The following is a 19,583-nucleotide window of genomic DNA, read 5'->3' on the forward strand; positions in this document are numbered from 1 at the left end:
AAAATGTAAGCTCAAGCAGCGTTCCAATTTGCCATAGGGGTCAATTGAAGTGTTTGTCAGTTTATATTCAGCACCACCTGGTGTGCAGTGTGTACTGTGTGAATTACTGTATCATAATAAACAGACATTGGTTCTTCCTAAATGGTAGCAAGAAAAATGCTTGCTGTGCAGACTTTGGCAGCCCCAAAAGATGACTCCATGCCTAAATTTGTCCCTTCCTATTTCATCTCCTTTGTTCAGGTCTTCCTTTCTGCCTCCTGGGGGCTATTTCCTTAATCCCTTTACCCCATCTGCAAAATTCCATCCTGTGCCACATTGGAGGTTCTCTCCAAGGCACCTGGGTTCAGCAAAAGTAATATTTTCTTTTTCTCTGCCTGGGCAGTAAAACGGTGCCAACTGAGGGAGGCTCTGAGCCTCATTAGATAAATTAGATAAGGAGTCCTGCAAATTGCTGTTTATAAACACAGCATAGACTACCCCGAGTGCCTGTAACCCGGACCAGGATGACTCCAAAACCTCTTTAGAGTTTTTTATTTTTTTTTCTTCTTTTTTCCTTAATGGCTTTCATGAAAAGTAATTATTTATAATTTATAAACAATAAGAAATTTCAGCTTATAAACTGTAAGTACAATATTAACATTCCCCACCCGCCCCCAGAGCCAAGTTAGGAGAAATTCTACCTGAAATGACAGGTAAAACAACCACAACATGGAAATAAATATTCTAACTGCATGGTCCCAAGCACTGTTAAAAATAAGAAATAACTGTGTAATCTATCTCTGCAATAATGGGCATATTCTAGTGGGATCATTTTCAGCCCATTTCCCCATCCTGCTGGGCAAGAATTGGCTCAGATAAGGAAAAAGAGCTAACCAAACTGGAAAAGAAAAACAACCCACCCATTATTTTTGATGCCTGGTAAACAGCTTGCAGCAGAGGATAAGGCTTTTCTGGCTCTGAAATATGCTTTTTTCTCCTTTCATGTGTCTGTCCTCCTCCCTCGAAGCTGCGGGGTAGAAGGTCTAAAAATAGCCAGTGAATCACCGCGGATAATATTGTGCAGCAGTTACATAAACAGCCAGCCGGGGCGGCGGGGCCCTGGGTAGGAACGAAAAATATCTGGGTCAGGGTTGTCACACTGAATAGGATCCCCCGGAGCCGGCCTTCGGAGGCGCGGCGGGGGGAGGAGGCCTGGGCCTGCTGGCCGGGAGCACCTGGGGAGCCGCGGGCGGCGGGCGGGAGGGAGCACGGGCCCGGGCCGGGCGCGGGCGGCGGCGCGAGCAGGGCGGCCGAGCCCAGCGCTCCCTCCCCATGGCCGGGAGCGGGCCGCGTAGGCGGCGACGGCGCTGAGAGGCCAGGGCGGGGCGGCCGGGGGCCTTCGGCCGAGTGGAAGATGAGCGCCCTCCTAGAGCAGAAGGAGCAGCAGGAGAGGCTGCGGGAGGCCGCGGCCTTGGGGGACATTCGGGAGGTGCAGAAACTGGTGGAGAGCGGGGTTGATGTGAATTCCCAAAATGAGGTCAACGGCTGGTAAGTGAGTAGCGGGGGCGGCCTAAGGTCAGGGCAGCCGGCCTCGGGCGTGGGACAGGCGTCGGCGACCTGGGCCCAGTCCTGTCCCCGACACCGGACTAAGGTGAGGCCTGGTGCCTCGGGCTTCCCAGGTTGTGCCCTCTGGAGGCCAACTTCGTCCCCCCTACTTCCGTGCAGTCTGGAGTGCGACGAGCTCAAATGCCGGCCTACGTGGTCCACCCTGAGAGCCCCGCGCTCGCGGGCTGATTTGCCCGGAATGTTGCTGGAGGCAGTGATTCTCAGCGATTCTGTGCTGGAACTCACCCCAATTGAATTATTTTGCCTGAGGTGCCTCTGAAGAACATCTGTGCAGAGCTAAAAGCATAAACAACCGAACAAATACGAATCTTACTAACATGATTTCTTTAGTCCAGGATAAAAACAAACAAAAACCCACCGCTTGCATCACTATTCTGCCTCTGTTGTCTCACTCTTACAGTGATCTGCAGCTGCCTACAGCTGCCTACAGCTGCCCGCCCGGGGAAGAAGACTCATTTGTGTATCCTAGAGAGTGTTTTGCTTTATTTTCTTATTACAATTTCCCATAGAGAACTGCACGTGAGGCTTTAGATTTATGCCTGTAGAATGGGTCCTTTCCAACTAAAGGAGTCTCATTTGAAGATGTTGCTGATAGCCAAATCTTTAGGTTCAAGGTACTGAATGTGGTACTTCTGCCCTCTTTGTTTTTAATTCATGTAATGTTTAACCAGCCTATTTAGCTGGTTTAAAGTGAGTTTGCAGATGTTTGTTTTTATTTGATAGAGTGGAATCAATGGAAACAGTTTCAACCCCAGAGAGTAACTTGCTCCAAGTCACACAACTGTTAATGATAGTACCACAACTGAGGTTTCCTCACTTCCTTTTTGTTTTGTTTTGGTTTGGGGGTTTAACCTAGGGGGACTTTACCACTGAGTTACATCTCTAGCCTTCTTTTTTTAAATACTGAGACACATCTTCATAAATTGCCCACGCTGGCCTGGAACTTGCCTATCCTCCTGCATTAGCCTCCTGAGTCGCTGAGATTATAAGACTGCACCCTGCAGTTTCATCACTTCTTACAAAAATCTGTGTACCTTCTTTTCTGAAAGAAAACAGCTTGGATAGCTGACAGGATAGCCAATAAACCGTGGATACTGCCTTCTTGTTTTGTTTAAAATTGTTTGCAAAGAAATTTGCTGTGGTCTGTGTAGCTTTTCTGAGCTTTGCTCTGTGATTCAAAGCTGGGCCTTTATGGCACTGGGAGGAAGTGTTATGTGGAAGAATGAGCCTGGTCTTCACTGAAGGTTCTTTTTCATTCCTACCTAAGTATGTGACCTTGTCTAAGTCACTTCATTTTCCAATTATTTCAGAAGAATGCTATGAGAGAAGCATAATATAAATAACATTTATTGAACTTGCTCTGTGGCACAGATGTGGTTCTGAGCACTTTACATATATCACCTTATTCACAATTACCCGGGGACATAGTTATTATTTTCTCCATTTTACAGATGAAGAAACTGAGGCCCAGAAAGACTAAATAATTTTCTCAATTTACAAAATGCCCCTAAATTTAGAATTTAGTAATGCTGTGTTATTGTTCAAAATATCCCCTGAGGAGGGAGGTGCAGAGAGTATCTAGTAGAGCTGGAAAATGAACCTGGCTTCTAACTCCAGACCTTCCCCTCCTCAGCACGATGCCTACATGATTGGTGTTCAGGAAATGTAAGGTGAACCTGAAGTAACTTTTTATTTATTTATTTATTTATTTTTTTGGTGCTGGGAATTGAACCCAGGGCCTTGGGCTTGAGAGACAAGCACTCTTCCAACCTGAAGTAACTTGAAGAGGCTTCTCCTAGACTGAGTTCAAAACTCAGCATGGCTAAGACTGAATTCCTAGTCCCCCCATGGCCTGTGCTGTTCTCTGCTTCCTTATGTCAGCCTCTCAGGTGTCTGGGTCAGAATGCTTGATGCCCTCCTTGCCTCTTATCTTTCCCACATGTCCCACACATAGTCAGCCAGTTCTGCCAGCTCCACCTTCAGAGGTAGTCAGAATTTGACCACTTCTCACTAGCTCTACCACTGTAACTCTGTTCAAAGCCACCATCATTTATCTCACTGAATTATAGCAGTAGCCTCCTAACTAGGCTCCTTGCTTATTTCTGCAGTCTTCTCAACACAGGGTTCAAAGGGATCTTTATTTAAAACTAGTTAGAGCATTCATTTCACTCTTCTCAAAACCTTCCAATTGTTCCCTTCTTACTCTGAGTAGAAGCCAATAGGTCCTAAAAATTTTTATTCCCTGTCCCCCTTTTACCTTATCTTTTGAGACGTGTCTTCTTGCTCACATTGTTTTCTGTTCTCCTTGCCTCCTTGCTTTTCTAGAATATCAGGCACAGTCCTGAATCAAAAGAACTTTGCGTTTTGGCTGGGCACGGGGTGGCACATGCCTATAATCCCAGTGCTTTGGGAGAACTAAAGTAGGAGGATCACAAGTTTGAGGCTAGCCTCAGCAATATAGTGAAGCCCTAGGGAACTTAGCGAGACCCTATCTCAAAATAAAAAATAAAAAGTGCTGGGGATATGAATCAATGTGGTTAAGTGCTCCTTGTTCAATCCCAGGTACCAAAAAGAAAAAGAAACCAAAACTGCATTTTGTCTTCCTTCTTCCTAAAATTCTTCTCCTGCAGATAGCACCTTTGCTAAGTTGATGAAAGCTGTCCTTGAATTTTGCTTTTTTGTTCTTCAAAGCTTAGGGCTGGGATTGTGGCTCTGAGGAATAGCACTCATCTATCATGCATGAGGCACTGGGTTCGATCCTCAGCACCACATAAAAATTAAATAAAGATATTGTGTCCACCTATAATTAAAAAATGAATTAAAAAAAATCTTAGCTTAGATGTCAGCTTGGATGTTGGCTTCATGGTGAGGCCTCTTTTTGGCCCTCAACTTAAAATTGCACAAAGTCCCTCTCTAACCTGTCATTCCCTAATCCCTTACCCTGCTTTATTGTCCCTATAACACTTGATCACCACCTAGTGTGCTTCATGCTTTGCTTATTTATTTGCTGACTGCCTCAGTTTCCTGTAAAATTGGGGGAATGTTAATAATAGTATTTACCTTGTGGAATTTTTTTTTTTTGGACCAGGGATTGTACCTAGGGGTGTTTAACCTCTGAACTACATCCCCAGCTCTTTTTATTATTATTTTTTAGAGATGGGATGTCACTAAGTTGCTTAGGACCTCATTAAGTTGCTGAGGCTGACTTCCAACATGTGATCCTCCTGCCTCAGGAGTTGCTGGGATTGCAGGCGTGAGCCACTGTACCTGGCACCTCATGGGATTTTAAATATTTTTAAATTTATTATTAATTTTGTACTGAGGGTTGAATTCAGAGGTACTTTATCTGTGAGCCATATCCCCATTACTTTTTTATATTTTATTAGAGACAGGGCTTTGCTAAGTTGATGAAAGCTGTCCTTGAACTTGCAATCTTCCTGCCTCTGCCTCCGAGTCACTGGGAGGATTATAAGTGCCACTGGCCCAACTTTTCTTTTTCTTTCTCTCTCTCTCTCTCTTTTTTTTTTTTTTTTTTTTTTTTGAGACAGGGTCTTGTTATATTATCTAGGCTGGCCTCAAACTCCTCAAGTGATCCTCCCACCTCAGCTTCCCAAGTACCTGGAACTGTAGGCATGTTGCCATGCCATGTACTTAGGTCCTCATGGAATACTTTGAAGATTAAATGAATTAACATATATAGAGCATTTAATTTTAATTTTATTTTGGGGTGGGGTACTGGGAATTGAACTCAGGTGCACTCAACCACTGAGCTACATCCCCAGCCCTATTTTGATTTTATTTAGAACAGGGTCTCACTGAGTTGCTTAGCACCTCACTTTTGCTGAGGCTGGCTTTTAACTCATGATCCTCCTGCCTAAGCCTCCTGAGCCATTGGGATTATAGGTGTGTGCCACAATGCCCGTGGAGCTTTTAGAACAATGTCCAGCAAGTAAAGCATTATATCTGTGTTAACTATTGTTATTATTTTATTAGTAAGCAAGATGGTGGATAATAACATAAAATTATCCTTAAAAGACTTACTACTAGCCATGCCTGGCAATCCCAGCAACTCAGGAGGCTGAGGCAGGAGGATTACAAGTTTGGGGCCAGCCTCAGCAACTTAGCCAGACCCTGACTCAAAAAATAAAAAGGGTTAGGGATAATATAGCTCAGTGATAAAGCACCCCTGAGTTTGATCACCAGTACCACAAAAAAACAAACAAAAGAACCAGACTTACTCTTAGCATGGAAAAGCAGAATTATGACTGCTTTTGGTTGCTCAGTAACCATAATTTCAGCAGTGATGAATAATGCCCAGTTGTTGAATGATGCCCAGTGCCACTAGTCTGAAATACTTCCCATCACTAATAGGATTTCTGACTACAAATGTAAAGTTTAAAGAGTTGAAGTTCAAAGATAGAGTTTCCACATCAAATGTAATTCAAGTGTCATGCATACTCTTAGACTTTGAGGAAAAAATATACAGGTTCATGAGGAGGTTGAAAATATTGCCTGGCTGCAGTGGTTGTGAGTTGTGACTGTCCAGAGCCACACAGCTCTGGACTCATAAATGATGATCACTAAAAATGATGGTCACTTAGGGTGCAGGGCCCTGGGGGACATACTGTGTTGACTTAACCCCACTTTATATGGTGATGCTCTAGCTAGTTGGTATCTTTGAGTTTCTCAGACCCACTCTCAGTAAATTACCTCCTTCACACTCCAGCTTGCCATGAACGAGTGATTTACTATTAGCAAGCAAGCACTTTATTTCCAGAAGGGAGCACATTTTTTTCTAATCATGCTCTATTCATTTTTGAATGCTCACTTATTATAATTCACTTTTCAAGCCCTATGCCACAGACATCCACATACAAACACAAACTCAGGCCGCATTTTCCCTAGGATCTGCAGTTAGCCTACTCTAAGCAGTGCCTACCATATCCTTGGTTTACTTAATAAGAATTAAGCCCAGTATATGCCCACCAGATACTTTGTTGTCTTCATGGAGTTTACTTATGATTTAGAACTCTAGATCAAGACTGGTCCCTTGGAAACGTAATTTAGTGGTAGAAGGCTTGCTTAGCTCTGGGTTTAGTCCCCAGTACTGCAAAAAGAAAAAAAAAAAAGGTCTCTTATTTACCCCAAATTTACAGTCATTTTGTCATCGAGAACAACATAAAGGCACCTGGATAATCTAGTTTTTTCTTTTTTTATGTGGGTCGGGGGGCGGGTACTGGGACTTGAACCCAGGGGTGCTTTACCACTAAACTACATTCCCAAACCTTTTTAATTTTTATATTAAGACAGGGTCTCACTAAGTTGCTTAGGATCTTGCTAAGTTGATGTAACTGACCTCGAATGTGTGACTGGATAATCTAATTCTAATGAATAATAGTATATAATGTCACTCTGAAACATTAATTGATTTGCTCTCACCTAGCCAAGCTAGCTTTCTGTAAGTTGTTAAGGTACCCATGGCAAATAAGCTTTTTCCTGGAACCAAATAAACTTTCCAGATAATTATGCTTCCCAGGATAGCGACCTAATCCTCACTATTGAACATGTTCTGTTCTTCATCTTAACTGTTTTTGGCTATAAGCTCTGAAGATATTTATCTTAATTCATTATGCAGTTGGTGAATGAAGCCATTTCAAAACAGAAGGGAAAAAATATTTTCTTTCTGCAAAATGCATTCAGCTTTGGCACTCAGGATGAATTTAGTAACTCCAAATTCTTTAAACTTCTGTTAACATGGAGTTTTTGCCAATGTGTTAATTAAATTACTGTACAGTATTAAAATAATAGCCCTTTATTAGAGTATGCAGAATCACCTTCTATGTGCCCAATATTAAATAATTAAATGAATCTGCTATGTTAGAAGAATCTGTTCTTGAAAAATTTTGGTCATTGATGTACATGTTTTAAATGCCTTGGGAGTTAAAGTTTGTGTGTAGTGCCTTTCATTTAAGCAGATGAGGGTATGTTTATAACTTTCTGTAAAGATTGGAGAAGTCAACTTTTTTTTTTTTTTTTTTTGGTAACAGGAATTGAACCCAGAGGTGCTTAACCACTGAACCATATCCCCAGCCCATTTTATTTTTTATTTTGAGACAGCATCTTGTTAAGTCACTTAGGGTTTTGCTAAGTTGCTGAGGCTGGCTTTGAACTTGGTGATCCTCCTGCCTCAACCTCCTGACCCACTAGGATTATAGGCATGTGCCATGGCCACTTTTAAAAAATGTAAATTTGGAAATCCTTTTAGTGAAGGTATGAAGAAAATATAAGTAAAGAGAAGGGAGTAAGTAACTGAGACAGGCCTGTCTACTGTAGTAATAATTGAAGTGACAGAGCAAGCTGCAGGTAGGAGTTGGTTATGAGCCTGATAATAGTTAATCTTCAGGTAACATTTGATGCATATGAAGTGAATTTTCCTGAAAAGGAATGAGGCAATATAGAAAAATGTTTTAAAGAGACTAAGAGGATCACATGATTATAACAATAATGATAGAAAATCACCTTGAAGTATCATTGGAGTTAACCAGCTGGCCAGCCAACCAACCTGCCTTCTGGAAGCCATTGAAATAAAAACTCTGTGATAAATACATTTTCCCCAGGGGCAAGGAATGATTTTTTTTTTCTTTTTAGTGCTGGGGAATCAAACCCAGAGTTTGATCATAGATGCTAGGTAAACATTCTACCATTGAGCTCTACCCCTAAGCCCAACCTTATAATTTAAAAATAAAGTTTAGGGGCTAGGAATTAATCATCTGCTTTGTGAGAGGAAAAAAGCAGAGGTTATCAGCCTGATTTTTTATTTTTTTATTTTTTTCAAAGTGCTGGGGATTGAACCCAGGGCCTTGTGCACGCTAAGCAAGTACTCTCCTCTGGCCTACATCTCTATCCCTCTTTTTTTTTTTTTTTCTTGTGGTACTGGGGATTGAAGCCAGGGGTGCTCTACCACTGAGTTATACTCCCAGTCCACCTTTTTTTTTTTGATACTGAATCTTGCTAAGTTGCCCAGGCTGGCCTTGAAATTGATTTTCTTGCCTCAGCTTTGCAAGTAGCAGTCTAGTATCTGGGCTTTAGCTGAACTTTTTTTTTTTTTTTTTTGTGTGTGTGTGTGTATGTTTGTGTGTTGCTGGGGCTTGAACCCAGGACTTTGGGCATATGAGGCAAGCACTCTACCAACTGAGCTATATCCCCAGTCCCCCTAGCTGAACTCTTAACAGGATTATGTATATTTATTTACTAATGATTTAAAGTTGAAATTCCAAATCTCTTTCCTTTTTTTAAATTATTCTTTTTTTCCCCTCCTTTGGGACAGGACTTGTTTACACTGGGCATGTAAACGCAACCATGGTCAGGTGGTCTCATACCTGTTACAGTCAGGTGCTGACAAAGAGATTCTTACCACAAAAGGGGAGATGCCAGTGCAGTTAACATCAAGGAGAGAAATCAGGAAGATCATGGGAGGTGAGTCTGTGTTTGGGGGGAACATTTTGACTTTGTACAACTAATTTAAAACTTGTGATTATTATTTGTCACATTCTTTTTTTTTTTAGTTGTAGATGGCCATATAATATCTTTATTTATTTTTATGTAGTACTGAGGATCAAACCCAGTGCCTCACACTTTCTAGGCAAGCAAGTGCTCTACCACTGAGTTACAACCCCAGCTTCTATTTGTCACATTCTTAATGCCAAATAACTCAATAACTTGTTTATTTCTCAAAGCTAATTACTGAAGTAATTCTATGTTTCTGGGGAGATCAGCATTACAAGATTCTTTTTTTTTTTTTGTAAAATTTAGTCATTGTTAAAAATAGTAATCATAAACTTAATAGTCCTTTCTGAACTAAACAGGTAGTTATAATCATTGAACAAAATATTTGTCACTACCAAAGGATACTAATGCTTCTCAAAGATGTTTTTTTCTCAGATTTTTTTTTTAATTTTTATTTTTTTGTAGTAGTAGGGCTCAAATGCAGGGGTACTTTATCCCTGAGCCATATCTCCAGTGCTTTGCTTTTTTTCTTAAATGTAACATTTAATTAATTAGTTAATTATGTGGTGTTGAGGATCGAATCCAGGGCCTCACCCATGCTAGGAAAGTGCTCTACTACTAAGCCCCAGCCCCGGGCCTCTAGTGCTTTTTAAGTTTTATTTTGAGGCAGAGTCTCATTAAGTTGCTGAGACTGGCCTTAAACTTAATGATCCTCCTGCCTCAGCTTCCCTAGTTGTTGGGATTAGAGATGTGCTCCACTGTGTGTGGCTTCTTGATAATTTTTAAAGGACTGCGTAAATGTTCTGTGTTTTCTTCTTTTTAAGTGGAAGAAGATGATAATGATGACGACACCCTTCCTCAGCTGAAGAAGGAGTCAGAACTGCCCTTTGTTCCCAACTATTTGGCCAACCCAGCCTTCCCTTTTATCTATACTCCCAGAGCAGAGGATTCAGCCCAGCTGCAGAATGGGGGCTCCTCCACACCCCCAGCATCCCCCCCTACAGATGGCTCACCTCCATTGCTGCCCCCTGGGGAACCCACCCTGCTAGGAGCCTTTCCCCGGGACCACCCTTCTTTGGCACTGGTTCAGAACGGTGATGTGACTGCCCCCCCTGCCATACTCAGAACACCAGAAAGCACAAAACCGGGTCCTGTTTGTCAGCCACCAGTGAGTCAGACCCGATCCCTTTTCTCTTCTGTCCCATCCAAGCCACCAGTGACTCTGGAGCCTCAAAATGGGACTTATACAGGACCGGCGCCAGCATTCCAGCCATTTTTTTTCACTGGAACATTTCCGTTTAATATGCAAGGTAAGCATTTACAACAAACAGCCTCTGTAACCGGGGAGTTGGGGAGAAGTGAGATTTATTTAATATATTTGGGATATAATTACAAACTTAGAGAAAAGTTTCAAGACCTGTATAAGGAATTCCCTTCACTCAGATTCACAAATTATTTACCTTCTGCCCTTTTACCCTGAAATTCTTAAGTATTGTTCTCATTGTATCTTTTCTAAGAATAAGGATATTCTTTTATATAACTTCAGTACAATTATCAAATTTGAGAAATGTAACCTTGATATAACATTGCTCTGTAATTGGTAGTCCATATTTAAGTTTTGTCAGTTCTCTCAATAATGCCCTTAGTGGATATCTTCTCTCCCCTATTCTTGCTCCCTCCCCTCTGGTAGCCCAGGACTACCCATTACATTTAGTTATACAGCCCTTGTAGGTTTTTTTTGGTTGTTTGTTTCTTTTACTTTTGCTGTACTGTGGATGGAACCCAGGGGTGCACTGAACTACATCCTTGTCTCTTTTTTTTGAGACAGAGTCTCACTAAGTTGCCCAGGCTGGCCTCAACTTTGGGATCCTCCTGCCTCAGCCTCCTGAGTCACTAGGATTTCAGGCATGTGCCTGCACCTGGCTTTTTGAAATTGATAACTTTGAAGGGTCCAGGTCAATTATTTTACAGAATATGATTTTCTATCATTATTTATTTGTTGGTATTCTACTATAAAGAAGGGCTTTCTCTTCTCCCTCATTTATATCAGTATGGATTCTTATTGTGTTCAATCAGTTATAATCTATTACTGTCATTATTTTGATATTCAGATTTTTCCTGATTTGACCAATGGGACCTTCAAGCTACTTATCGTAACCATTAGATATGTCCCCATCATTCTTGGAAAACTTCCTTTCTTTCTAGTGTAGCAAGATATACAGGTTTATAGTGTAACTTCCCTGCCCTAACCCCAGAATCAGCCCTTCTCCAAAGAGCCCTCATTCTTTTTGGTAGAGAATAGAATTTAGAAGCTAGGAAAGAGAGAAAAAAGCAAGCAAACACATTTATTTATATATGCATGTAGATCTACGTTTCTGTATCTGTTTACATCTTCTTAAGAACATTAGAAATTCAAGTTCATCTTTATAGCTCTGATTCTAGCCACACTTACTAGGGTATAGTCTAGTCTTACCTTTCCTTTTTCCCTATAAGTAACTCTCCTACTTCCCAATTTTGAGGACCTGGTGCTGATAACAGTTGCCCCGGGGTGCTGCCAGGGATCCATATATAAGGAGAAAAGCAGAACTGCCAAATGTACATAAGTGCTTGGCTGGAGCCATTTTGGCAGCCAGGCACAGAATGTGGAGTCAGATTGCTTTGCTCGATGACCCATGAATAACAGTCTTTACTCCTAAAGCCAGGAACTCACCCTTATCAAGTTGTGCCATTTTTTTTTAGTCAAATGTATACTTTAACTTTGTTTAGTGAGTATTTTTTTGCTCTCCAGTTTTTATTGCAAGGAATTTCATATTTCATGAATACCTTTAGATCCATAATTGTTAGATCTGTTTTTTTTTTTTTGTTTTGTTTTGTTTTTAATGGTACTAGAGATTGAACCCAGGGGCACTCTTTTTTGTGGATGGGGGTACCAGGGATTGAACTCAGGGGCACTCAACCACTGAGCCACATCCCCAGCCCTATTTTGCATTTTATTTAGACAGGGTCTCACTGAGTTACTTAGCACCTCACTTTTGCTGAGGCTGGCTTTGAAATGGCGATCCTCTTGCCTCAGCCTCCTGTGCTGCTGGGATTACAGATGTGTGTCACTGTGCCCAGCCCAGGGGTACTGGTAACACTTAGTCACATCCCCAACCTTTTTTATTTTTATTGAGACAGGGTTTTGGTTGTTGTGATTTTATTTTGTTTTTTTTTGTAGTGCGGAATTGAGCCCAGGAGCACTCTTCCATTAAGTTTGTAAGCCCCACCCTTTTTTATTTTATTTTGAGACAGGGTCTCACTAAGTTGCTGAGGCTAGTTTTAACTCAAGATTCTCCTGCCTCAGCCTCCCTAGTCACCGGGATTATAGGTGTGTGCCATTGCACCTGGCATTGTAAATTTTTTGAAAGTATCTCATGTATCATGTCTTGCTTTTGCCTTCTTTCCAACCTTTTTTTTCTTTCCCTGCTCATGTGTATTTTTTTTATTTCTTTCTTTTAGTTGTACACAATACCTTTGTTTTTATTTATTTATTTTCATATGGTGCTGAAGATCAAACCCAGGGCCTCACACTAGCTAGGCGGGTGCTCTACTGCTAAGCCACAACCCCAGCCCCTCATGTGTATTTTTTTTAAAAAATATTTTTAGTTGTAGATGGACACAATACCTTTATTTATTTATTTATTTTTGTGGGATGCTGAGGATCGAACCCAGTGCCTTACACATGCGAGGCAAGTGCTCCACTACTGAGCTACATCCCCAGCCCTTCTCTTGTGTATTTTGGTACTCAAATCCATCTGAAGTCTTTACTTCCTTAGCTCTAATGGTGGAAGAAAGTGATCCTTCTACATAGTTGGGTTGCTTGTTCCTGCCCCCTTTTACTTGGTGAAACAGTCTTAGACGTAGGGAAGATCATGCAGGAAACTGCCCCAATGAGCCAGGATTAGGTCAGAGCAAAACCTGATGGTCAACCATGATTTTCCCATTGGATGGCACAGACTAAATGTAACCATTTTTAAGATTTTAAGTTAAGGGCTGGAGATGTGGCTCAAGTGGTAATGCACTCCCCTGGCATGCGTGGGGCGCTGGGTTCGATCCTCAGTACCACGTAAAATAAAAGATGTTGTGCCCACCGAATACTGAAAAATAAACATTAAAAAAAAAAGATTTTAAGTTAATGATCTGTGCTACGACCATCTATTCATTACCATTTTCCCCTCTTTTTCTAGAGCTTGTACTCAAGGTAAGGATTCAGAACCCATCTCTTAGAGAAAATGATTTCATTGAAATTGAACTGGACCGACAAGAGCTTACATACCAAGAACTGCTCAGAGTGAGTTGCTGTGAGCTGGGTGTTAATCCAGATCAAGTGGAGAAGATCAGAAAGTTACCAAATACGCTGCTAAGAAAGGTAAGAAAAGTCTGCCAAGCACAAATGGTAGCTTTTTGCACTTGGAAAATAACCAACTTCCTCTTTGATTATGTGAGTCATAGTTAAAGAAATGAAAAGAGAATGCAAAAGGAGTGGAGAGTAGTTTTCCAAATGTAATCAATAAGCTTTCTTTCCCTATGCTGTGTCTTTAGAGACGCTGGCATTTTCAAAAGTTTTAAGATACTAGAGAGAATGTTTGGAGTTGCCGGTCACATGTACCTATTTCCAGTTGTTTCTGCAGTGACCTGTAAGGATCACCTTAGTGCATCATTAGATATGCTTTGTGTTTTACAAGAAAGACCCATGTTAAATTATAGGGCAAACCCACTTTTTTTGTTTTGTTTTTGTAGTTGGACACAATGCCTTTATTTTTTATTTATTTTTATGTGGTACTGAGGATCGAACCCAGGGCCTCACACATGCTATGCGAGCACTCTAACACTGAGCCACAGCCACAGCCCCGCATTGGGTTCTTGAACATCAGGCTTCTGAGTTTTCTCAGAAGGAAAATCGGCCCATGCATTGCCTGACCCTGCAGGGTATGTGCCCACCCTGTAGTAATGGCTACTAAGGGCTTCTTCCATTATTCCAATCCAACTTATGCCCTGGGGATTTAATCACAGACTTATCTGCCATGGATTTTATTTTCCTTCCAGATTTTGAAGTGAACCAAGATACTGGTGTCAGTTCAGCCCACCAAACATATGGTGGTTCCTCTTAATCTGTTAACCTGTTTTGTTTTAGGACAAAGATGTTGCTCGACTCCAAGATTTCCAGGAGCTGGAACTGGTTCTGATGATAAGTGAAAACAATTTTCTGTTCAGAAATGCTACGTCTACACTGACTGAAAGGCCTTGCTATAACAGGAGAGCTTCAAAACTGACGTACTAATGTAGCAGGGACTTTTATCGCTGAGTATTGTGACAATGTATGTCACCTCTGGGCCAAGGACAAGCCATTGATCCAAAAGCCTCGGATGCCCACGAGGTCCCCTGGTGCCACTGCGTAGTGTACACTAACATCGTTGTTCTGCCAAGGCAGGAAGCCCCTGTCCCCCAGCAGCGGTGCCACTCTTCCAAGCCTCTTGGTGCACAATAAACCTATTGCTTGAAGCTCTGAACAGCTGAGAAGTGGTCTGGAGAGGCAGAAGCCGGAGGTTCTATATCCAGTGTGTTTTATGTGCAGAATGTAAGAGAGTTGTCTAAGCAGAAGCTGAGAGAGCGCAGAACCTATTTCCGGCCACTCCTGTTGACAGTGCACCTGAAGGGCCGGGCGTGCTTTTCTTGGTTTTGCATGCTCATGACTCTCCTGAAATTGCAAACTGACTAGAGAGGAAGACTGGGGAAAGCACAGGTACTGGACAAAGGGATTTTGGTGTGACTTGTGCTGTGAGGTTTCTTAGAACATATTTATAAATGTTACTCAGGTGAAAAGTATTTAAGTATACAGTTACCTAATTGTAAATAGGCTGTTAACCAAAAGCTTCCCCTCCCCCACTTTTCCTTTGCGAACACTCACAACTGCTTCTGTCTCCACTATCATCTCTGCTTTACCTCCCCTTCACGGTCACTAGAGGGCTCTCTGAGGCTTTCTAAAAAAGCCACTGCATTTTTACTGAGGCGATTCCTGTCATCAATGTATTTAATTGCACTGTTTGAGAAGAGCACAAGCATTGCCAGTCCGTGTTCTACATTCTCATTTTCCACTAGAAATGAAAAGCAGTTTTTGAGCCTGAATCTGTTGCTATTTTACAGGTTATTGTGGGAAATTGAACTAAAGGAGTTAGCATCTTTATTTTTGTAACAAAGATAAAGGTTATTTTGAAATTATTAGGATTTTTACACAACTCTGAAATCTGTTGCTTTTTTAAACAAATCGTTTGATCTTAGGGATTCCCCCTACTGCCACCACCAATCCACTCAACAAAATCAGTTGTGAGTCTACCAGACTTAAAAACAAAAACAAAACTTACCTGATTAAACTTTTGAGCATGGCATAAGAATTTTGTTCAAGAATGCATTTGAGGATTCTTTTCATTTTCTTCAGCATCATTAAGGTGAAAGAAAAGCTACTGTCTCGTTGAAACAAACAGCTTAGCTTTAGAAATCAGAGCTGCCCAGGTAGACAGGAGAGCAGGGGTTGAAGCCAGCAGTTGGAGAGCATCCCCGCTGTCTTAAGAAGCTTTCTCCCCATAGTGCCTATAGTTTCCAAAGAAACTTAACTTCCTGACTGTGTTAACTTAATTTTATTAGAACACTATAATTGAGTAAGAAGGTGCAGAAGATGTCAATGGAAGAGAATGTTGTACTAAGATAATGGCCTCCTGCTGCTGCTTAAGTACTGAGATGAGGCTGAGATATTCTTCAAGGCCAACTTCATGGAGTCACTCTGTTTAATGACTTCCTCGTATCCCCTCCCCCCTTACTGCTGGTGACTTACCCTTGTGGAGTGTGCATAGCAGAGTGAAGGTTGCTTTATTACCTACTTTCTCTTAAGTGCTTTAAAGAAACCTCCCTTGTGTTTCAACCAATCAGAAACTACATTATCTAGATGTACTAACCTCTTCCTTCACTTTGAAAAGTTACAATTTACTGATACAATTAACTATGGTTCTATCCTTCAAGAAATGGTTCAGTATTAATTCATGTCTAAATTACTGGGGTTAAAACTCTTTTAGCCACCTAGATTAATTGGAGATTCTCAGAAGCAGTGGAGGCCCTTGGCTAGGAGGTGGCCTACAGAGTTGTTCTCCAGGCTCAGAAGCAGAGGGAGCAAGGGTCTTGGTGTCCCAGGCAAAAGGTAGATCCCTTGCGGCTCTGCCCTACCCTGACCTCTCTCTCCATAGAATCCTCTGTGGTCAGTGACTCTGGCAGTGGGATTAGACTGCACAGTTGCTGGTAGGTGAGTTTAAAGTCTTAATCTATGCATTCAGAGAAATATTTTTATATGCTTTGTGTAATTTATAACAAAAGAGTTTTTTTTTAGCTTTGTTAACTGTGAATTCTCTCCTCCCCCACTGCGTATTTAAAGCATGTGTTCACACTGTGTGTAAACATTCACAGAGGATTCTTTTCTTTGTGCATTGCTACTCTTCAAACATAACAGGTATTATTAAAATTAAATATTAACTGACCAAACCCATTTTCTTTCATTTTGGCCTCCTAAGTAGCACTGTATTTCTAATAACAGGAGTTCAAATTTCTGGACAGTCCCTGTGTCCTGGCACTCTGGAGGAAAAATAGAAGGGCTCACTCCCCACCTGAGCCTCCCGTCCTGCAGCTATAGCGTCATGCCATCAGTGGCACCTGCAGGCAGATATTTTGTGTGGCGTCTTTCCTCCCAGTTCACAGCAGCTGGCTTCACTTCCCTGGAGGAGCTGAGCCAGCTAGATAGAGGTCATCCTCTATTAACCACATTTTTTGATTATCCTATTTACTTGACACAACTGAGCCTCTCCTTTGGGCTGTCAACACCTGTCAGGGCCTCAGTGAGCTCAGATGCAAACTCCCAGGACAGGAGAGGAAATAAAGCCTTACACCTTTAGATCTTTAGCTGAGAATGATGCTGAATGAATCTGCTTTTCTGTTGGTTTAGGCCAGCCAGCGCCTCACAAAGCAGACGTCATGCCAAATTGGCCTAATAAATCAGAGAACATAGCAGAGACCTTTTCTTAGCACCAAGGAGAGGCAGAATAATTTGGGCATTTGTGCTTCCATACTTGCTTTATCACAAGGATGGAGGTTGCCTTCCATAAACTCATAAACATCCTGGGCAGAAACAGCCTGCCAAAAAAAATGTGATTAACCTTTAACAAATGGTTCTGCAGCACAGGCCGACCCAGAGCACACAGGAAAACCAGATCAAAGGAGCCATCTCCCTATCTACCGCAACCACTTAGGGAGGGGAAAGGAAAACAACCATCACCCGTAGCCAGTCACATTACAAAGAATGAAGGTATAGGAAATGAGAGGGAGACCAAAGGGAACAGAAAGCTGAGGAAAACAACCAAGAGATGATCCATCCTAAATATCAGTCCTGGTAGCAGGTGGGCTCTGACCTGCAGAAAATGAACTTGCTCAAAAAGTCAATTTTCTGGGCATGGTGGTGCATGCCTATAATCCCAACTACTCCAGAGGCAGGGGCACAAAGATGGAAGACTTGAAGCCAGCCTAGGAAATCCAACAAGACCTTGTCTCAAAATGAAAAATCAAAAGGACCATGGATGTAGCTCAGCGTTGGGCTAGTGCCTGGCGCTTGCTTGCCCAGCGAGGTTCTGGGTTCAATCCCTACTTCTACTAAATAAAGAAATACAATGAATTTAATTCACCTCCAGCAATCTCTTTTGCCAGCTCAGGACAGTGGACAATCAGCTCAGAGGGCTGAGGTGCTCTCAGTAGCTTTCCCAAGAGGCCTCCCATCAGGTTTCAGGGCCTTTATTTCTCACCTTTTCAGGGTAACTACTGGCAATTATTCAGTGCCTGTTGGCTGTGAAGACAGGATTTCCAGCCAAAAGCTTTGGACCTGAAGTTTTCCGATAACTGCAGCCACGTAGATGTGTATGAAGTCCTTCTCCCCATTCCTCTCAAAGGCTCTAGCCCCTAACCTCGAGGACAGGCAGAGAAAGGTGACACCAGGGCATTGCTGTTGCATGTTGCTAGGCACATAGCTTTATTTCATCAGTACTCCATTTTCAATGGATTCAGGCAGCACTGGGAGTACAGGACTCAGTTCCTAGGACAGCCTGACCTGGCAGTCCTCTGTTCCATGGGGAAAAAGCCTTACTAAAAAAATCCGTGAGATCACGAAAAATGAGAGGCAGGAGGGAGGCCATCCTAAGAAATGATTGTTTAAAAACAGTGCAGTGTGGAAATAATGCTAGATTGGGACTCAGGAGATCCAGGACCTAGTCTGGGCTGTTTCAAACCAGCCATGACCTCGGGCCTGCCCTTCTGCTCTCAGGCCTCCCTCATTAAGCCTGGTTATTCCACGGGGTACTCAACAGAGGCACAATATCACAAGTGCCCCCACCATTTGCTATCAAGTTCATCCTGCAGACACATGGTGCATCGTTTCCCTTCCAGAAAAGACCAGGTGGAAATGCCAGGAATATATTTCAGGCAAGTCCCGCATCTTTGGCCATCCCATAGAAGATGCCTTTAGCTGCAATGAGGTTGGTTGGAGAATCAAATTCAGCTACTACCCCTTTGTCCAGGACCAGGACCCTAGTCAAAAAAGGAAAAAGAAGTAGTCAGGTCATCAGCCTAGAGCTAGCCAGCCTCCAACCCTGCCCTTCTGGGTACTACTCAGGCCCTGCAGTGACATGGCAGCCCACCCACTTCAGTCAGCCCACCCAACACAGCCACTGCGCCACATGTACACGCCATCAGGTCTGGTTATTTTAGCTCTCCTGGCAAATGAAGCAGTTTGTGGGATCAAACACAAGATCTTATTCATCTCTGCTAGTCTGCGTTCTGAAAACCTTCCCTAATGAGCCCTTCCCCTGGTCGGGGTCACGGAACTTCAGCAGGCTGTGAGCAGGGAGCCATGGGCCTGCTCGCTGGGCCCCCGTGCATATCCATCTGCTTTGTACCAGTTTACAAAGGCACACGGCGGGAAACCTGCTGCAGTGAGGCCTGACACTGGAATCTGGGACTTGGCTGCAAACCTGGCCCTCCCCTCCACTCCCACCCCCACTGTCAGGCCCAAATCTGGGGTGAGAGTCTCCTACCAACCACACAGGCGCTCCACCTGGTGCAAGGCCAAGGGCTTGCCGCCAGCGCCAGCGTGCAGTATGAGGGGAAAGGGCCCTCCCAAGCCCACAGAGACAATCCTCCATGGGAGGGGGCTGGCTACTTTCTATTTCCCAATTGCTGGGCTCCTAGAACTGTGTCCTGAGAAGGAGTGCCTCTGTGTGCATCACTGGCTGGCCTCCCTCCGAACTGGAGATCAGCAGATTGCCCATTCCAAACGAAAGCCTCCAGCGGCTTCTCCGGGCTCCTCCGGCAAGGACCACATGCATTCCTGTGGTCCTGGGCAGCTCACA

General features: G+C 42.8%; 2 protein-coding genes across 2 annotated transcripts in view; one reads left to right on the forward strand and one right to left on the reverse strand.

Annotated features, from left to right (window-relative positions):
- Positions 1–1,250: 1,250 nt before the first annotated feature.
- Ankrd40 (ankyrin repeat domain 40) lies at positions 1,251–16,677 on the forward strand. Its single transcript, XM_026386857.2, has 5 exons — positions 1,251–1,527; positions 8,933–9,081; positions 9,936–10,421; positions 13,338–13,519; positions 14,285–16,677. Exons 1-5 carry the CDS (start codon positions 1,394–1,396, stop codon positions 14,429–14,431), a joined length of 1,098 nt encoding a protein of 365 aa, XP_026242642.2. The 5' UTR covers positions 1,251–1,393; the 3' UTR covers positions 14,432–16,677.
- Positions 16,678–18,375: 1,698 nt separating this feature from the next.
- The window catches only part of Abcc3 (ATP binding cassette subfamily C member 3), a 45,413-nt gene continuing 44,205 nt past the window's right edge, over positions 18,376–19,583 (reverse strand). The window contains exon 31 of the mRNA XM_026386793.2: positions 18,376–18,762. Coding sequence (XP_026242578.2) covers positions 18,654–18,762 — 109 coding nt within the window. The 3' untranslated portion in view covers positions 18,376–18,653. The remainder of the gene's footprint in view (positions 18,763–19,583) is intronic.

Source organism: Urocitellus parryii, chromosome 7, assembly GCF_045843805.1.
Source record: "Urocitellus parryii isolate mUroPar1 chromosome 7, mUroPar1.hap1, whole genome shotgun sequence".
Taxonomy (NCBI): Eukaryota; Metazoa; Chordata; class Mammalia; order Rodentia; family Sciuridae; genus Urocitellus; species Urocitellus parryii.

Bases quoted from the DNA above. Each gene is read 5' to 3' on its own strand.
- Ankrd40 (XM_026386857.2), top strand. From the start codon at position 1,394: ATGAGCGCCCTCCTAGAGCAGAAGGAGCAGCAGGAGAGGCTGCGGGAG. The intron at 1,528-8,932 runs GTAAGTGAGTAG...CCTTTGGGACAG, and splicing joins CAAAATGAGGTCAACGGCTG to GACTTGTTTACACTGGGCAT. The intron at 10,422-13,337 runs GTAAGCATTTAC...CTCTTTTTCTAG, and splicing joins ATTTCCGTTTAATATGCAAG to AGCTTGTACTCAAGGTAAGG.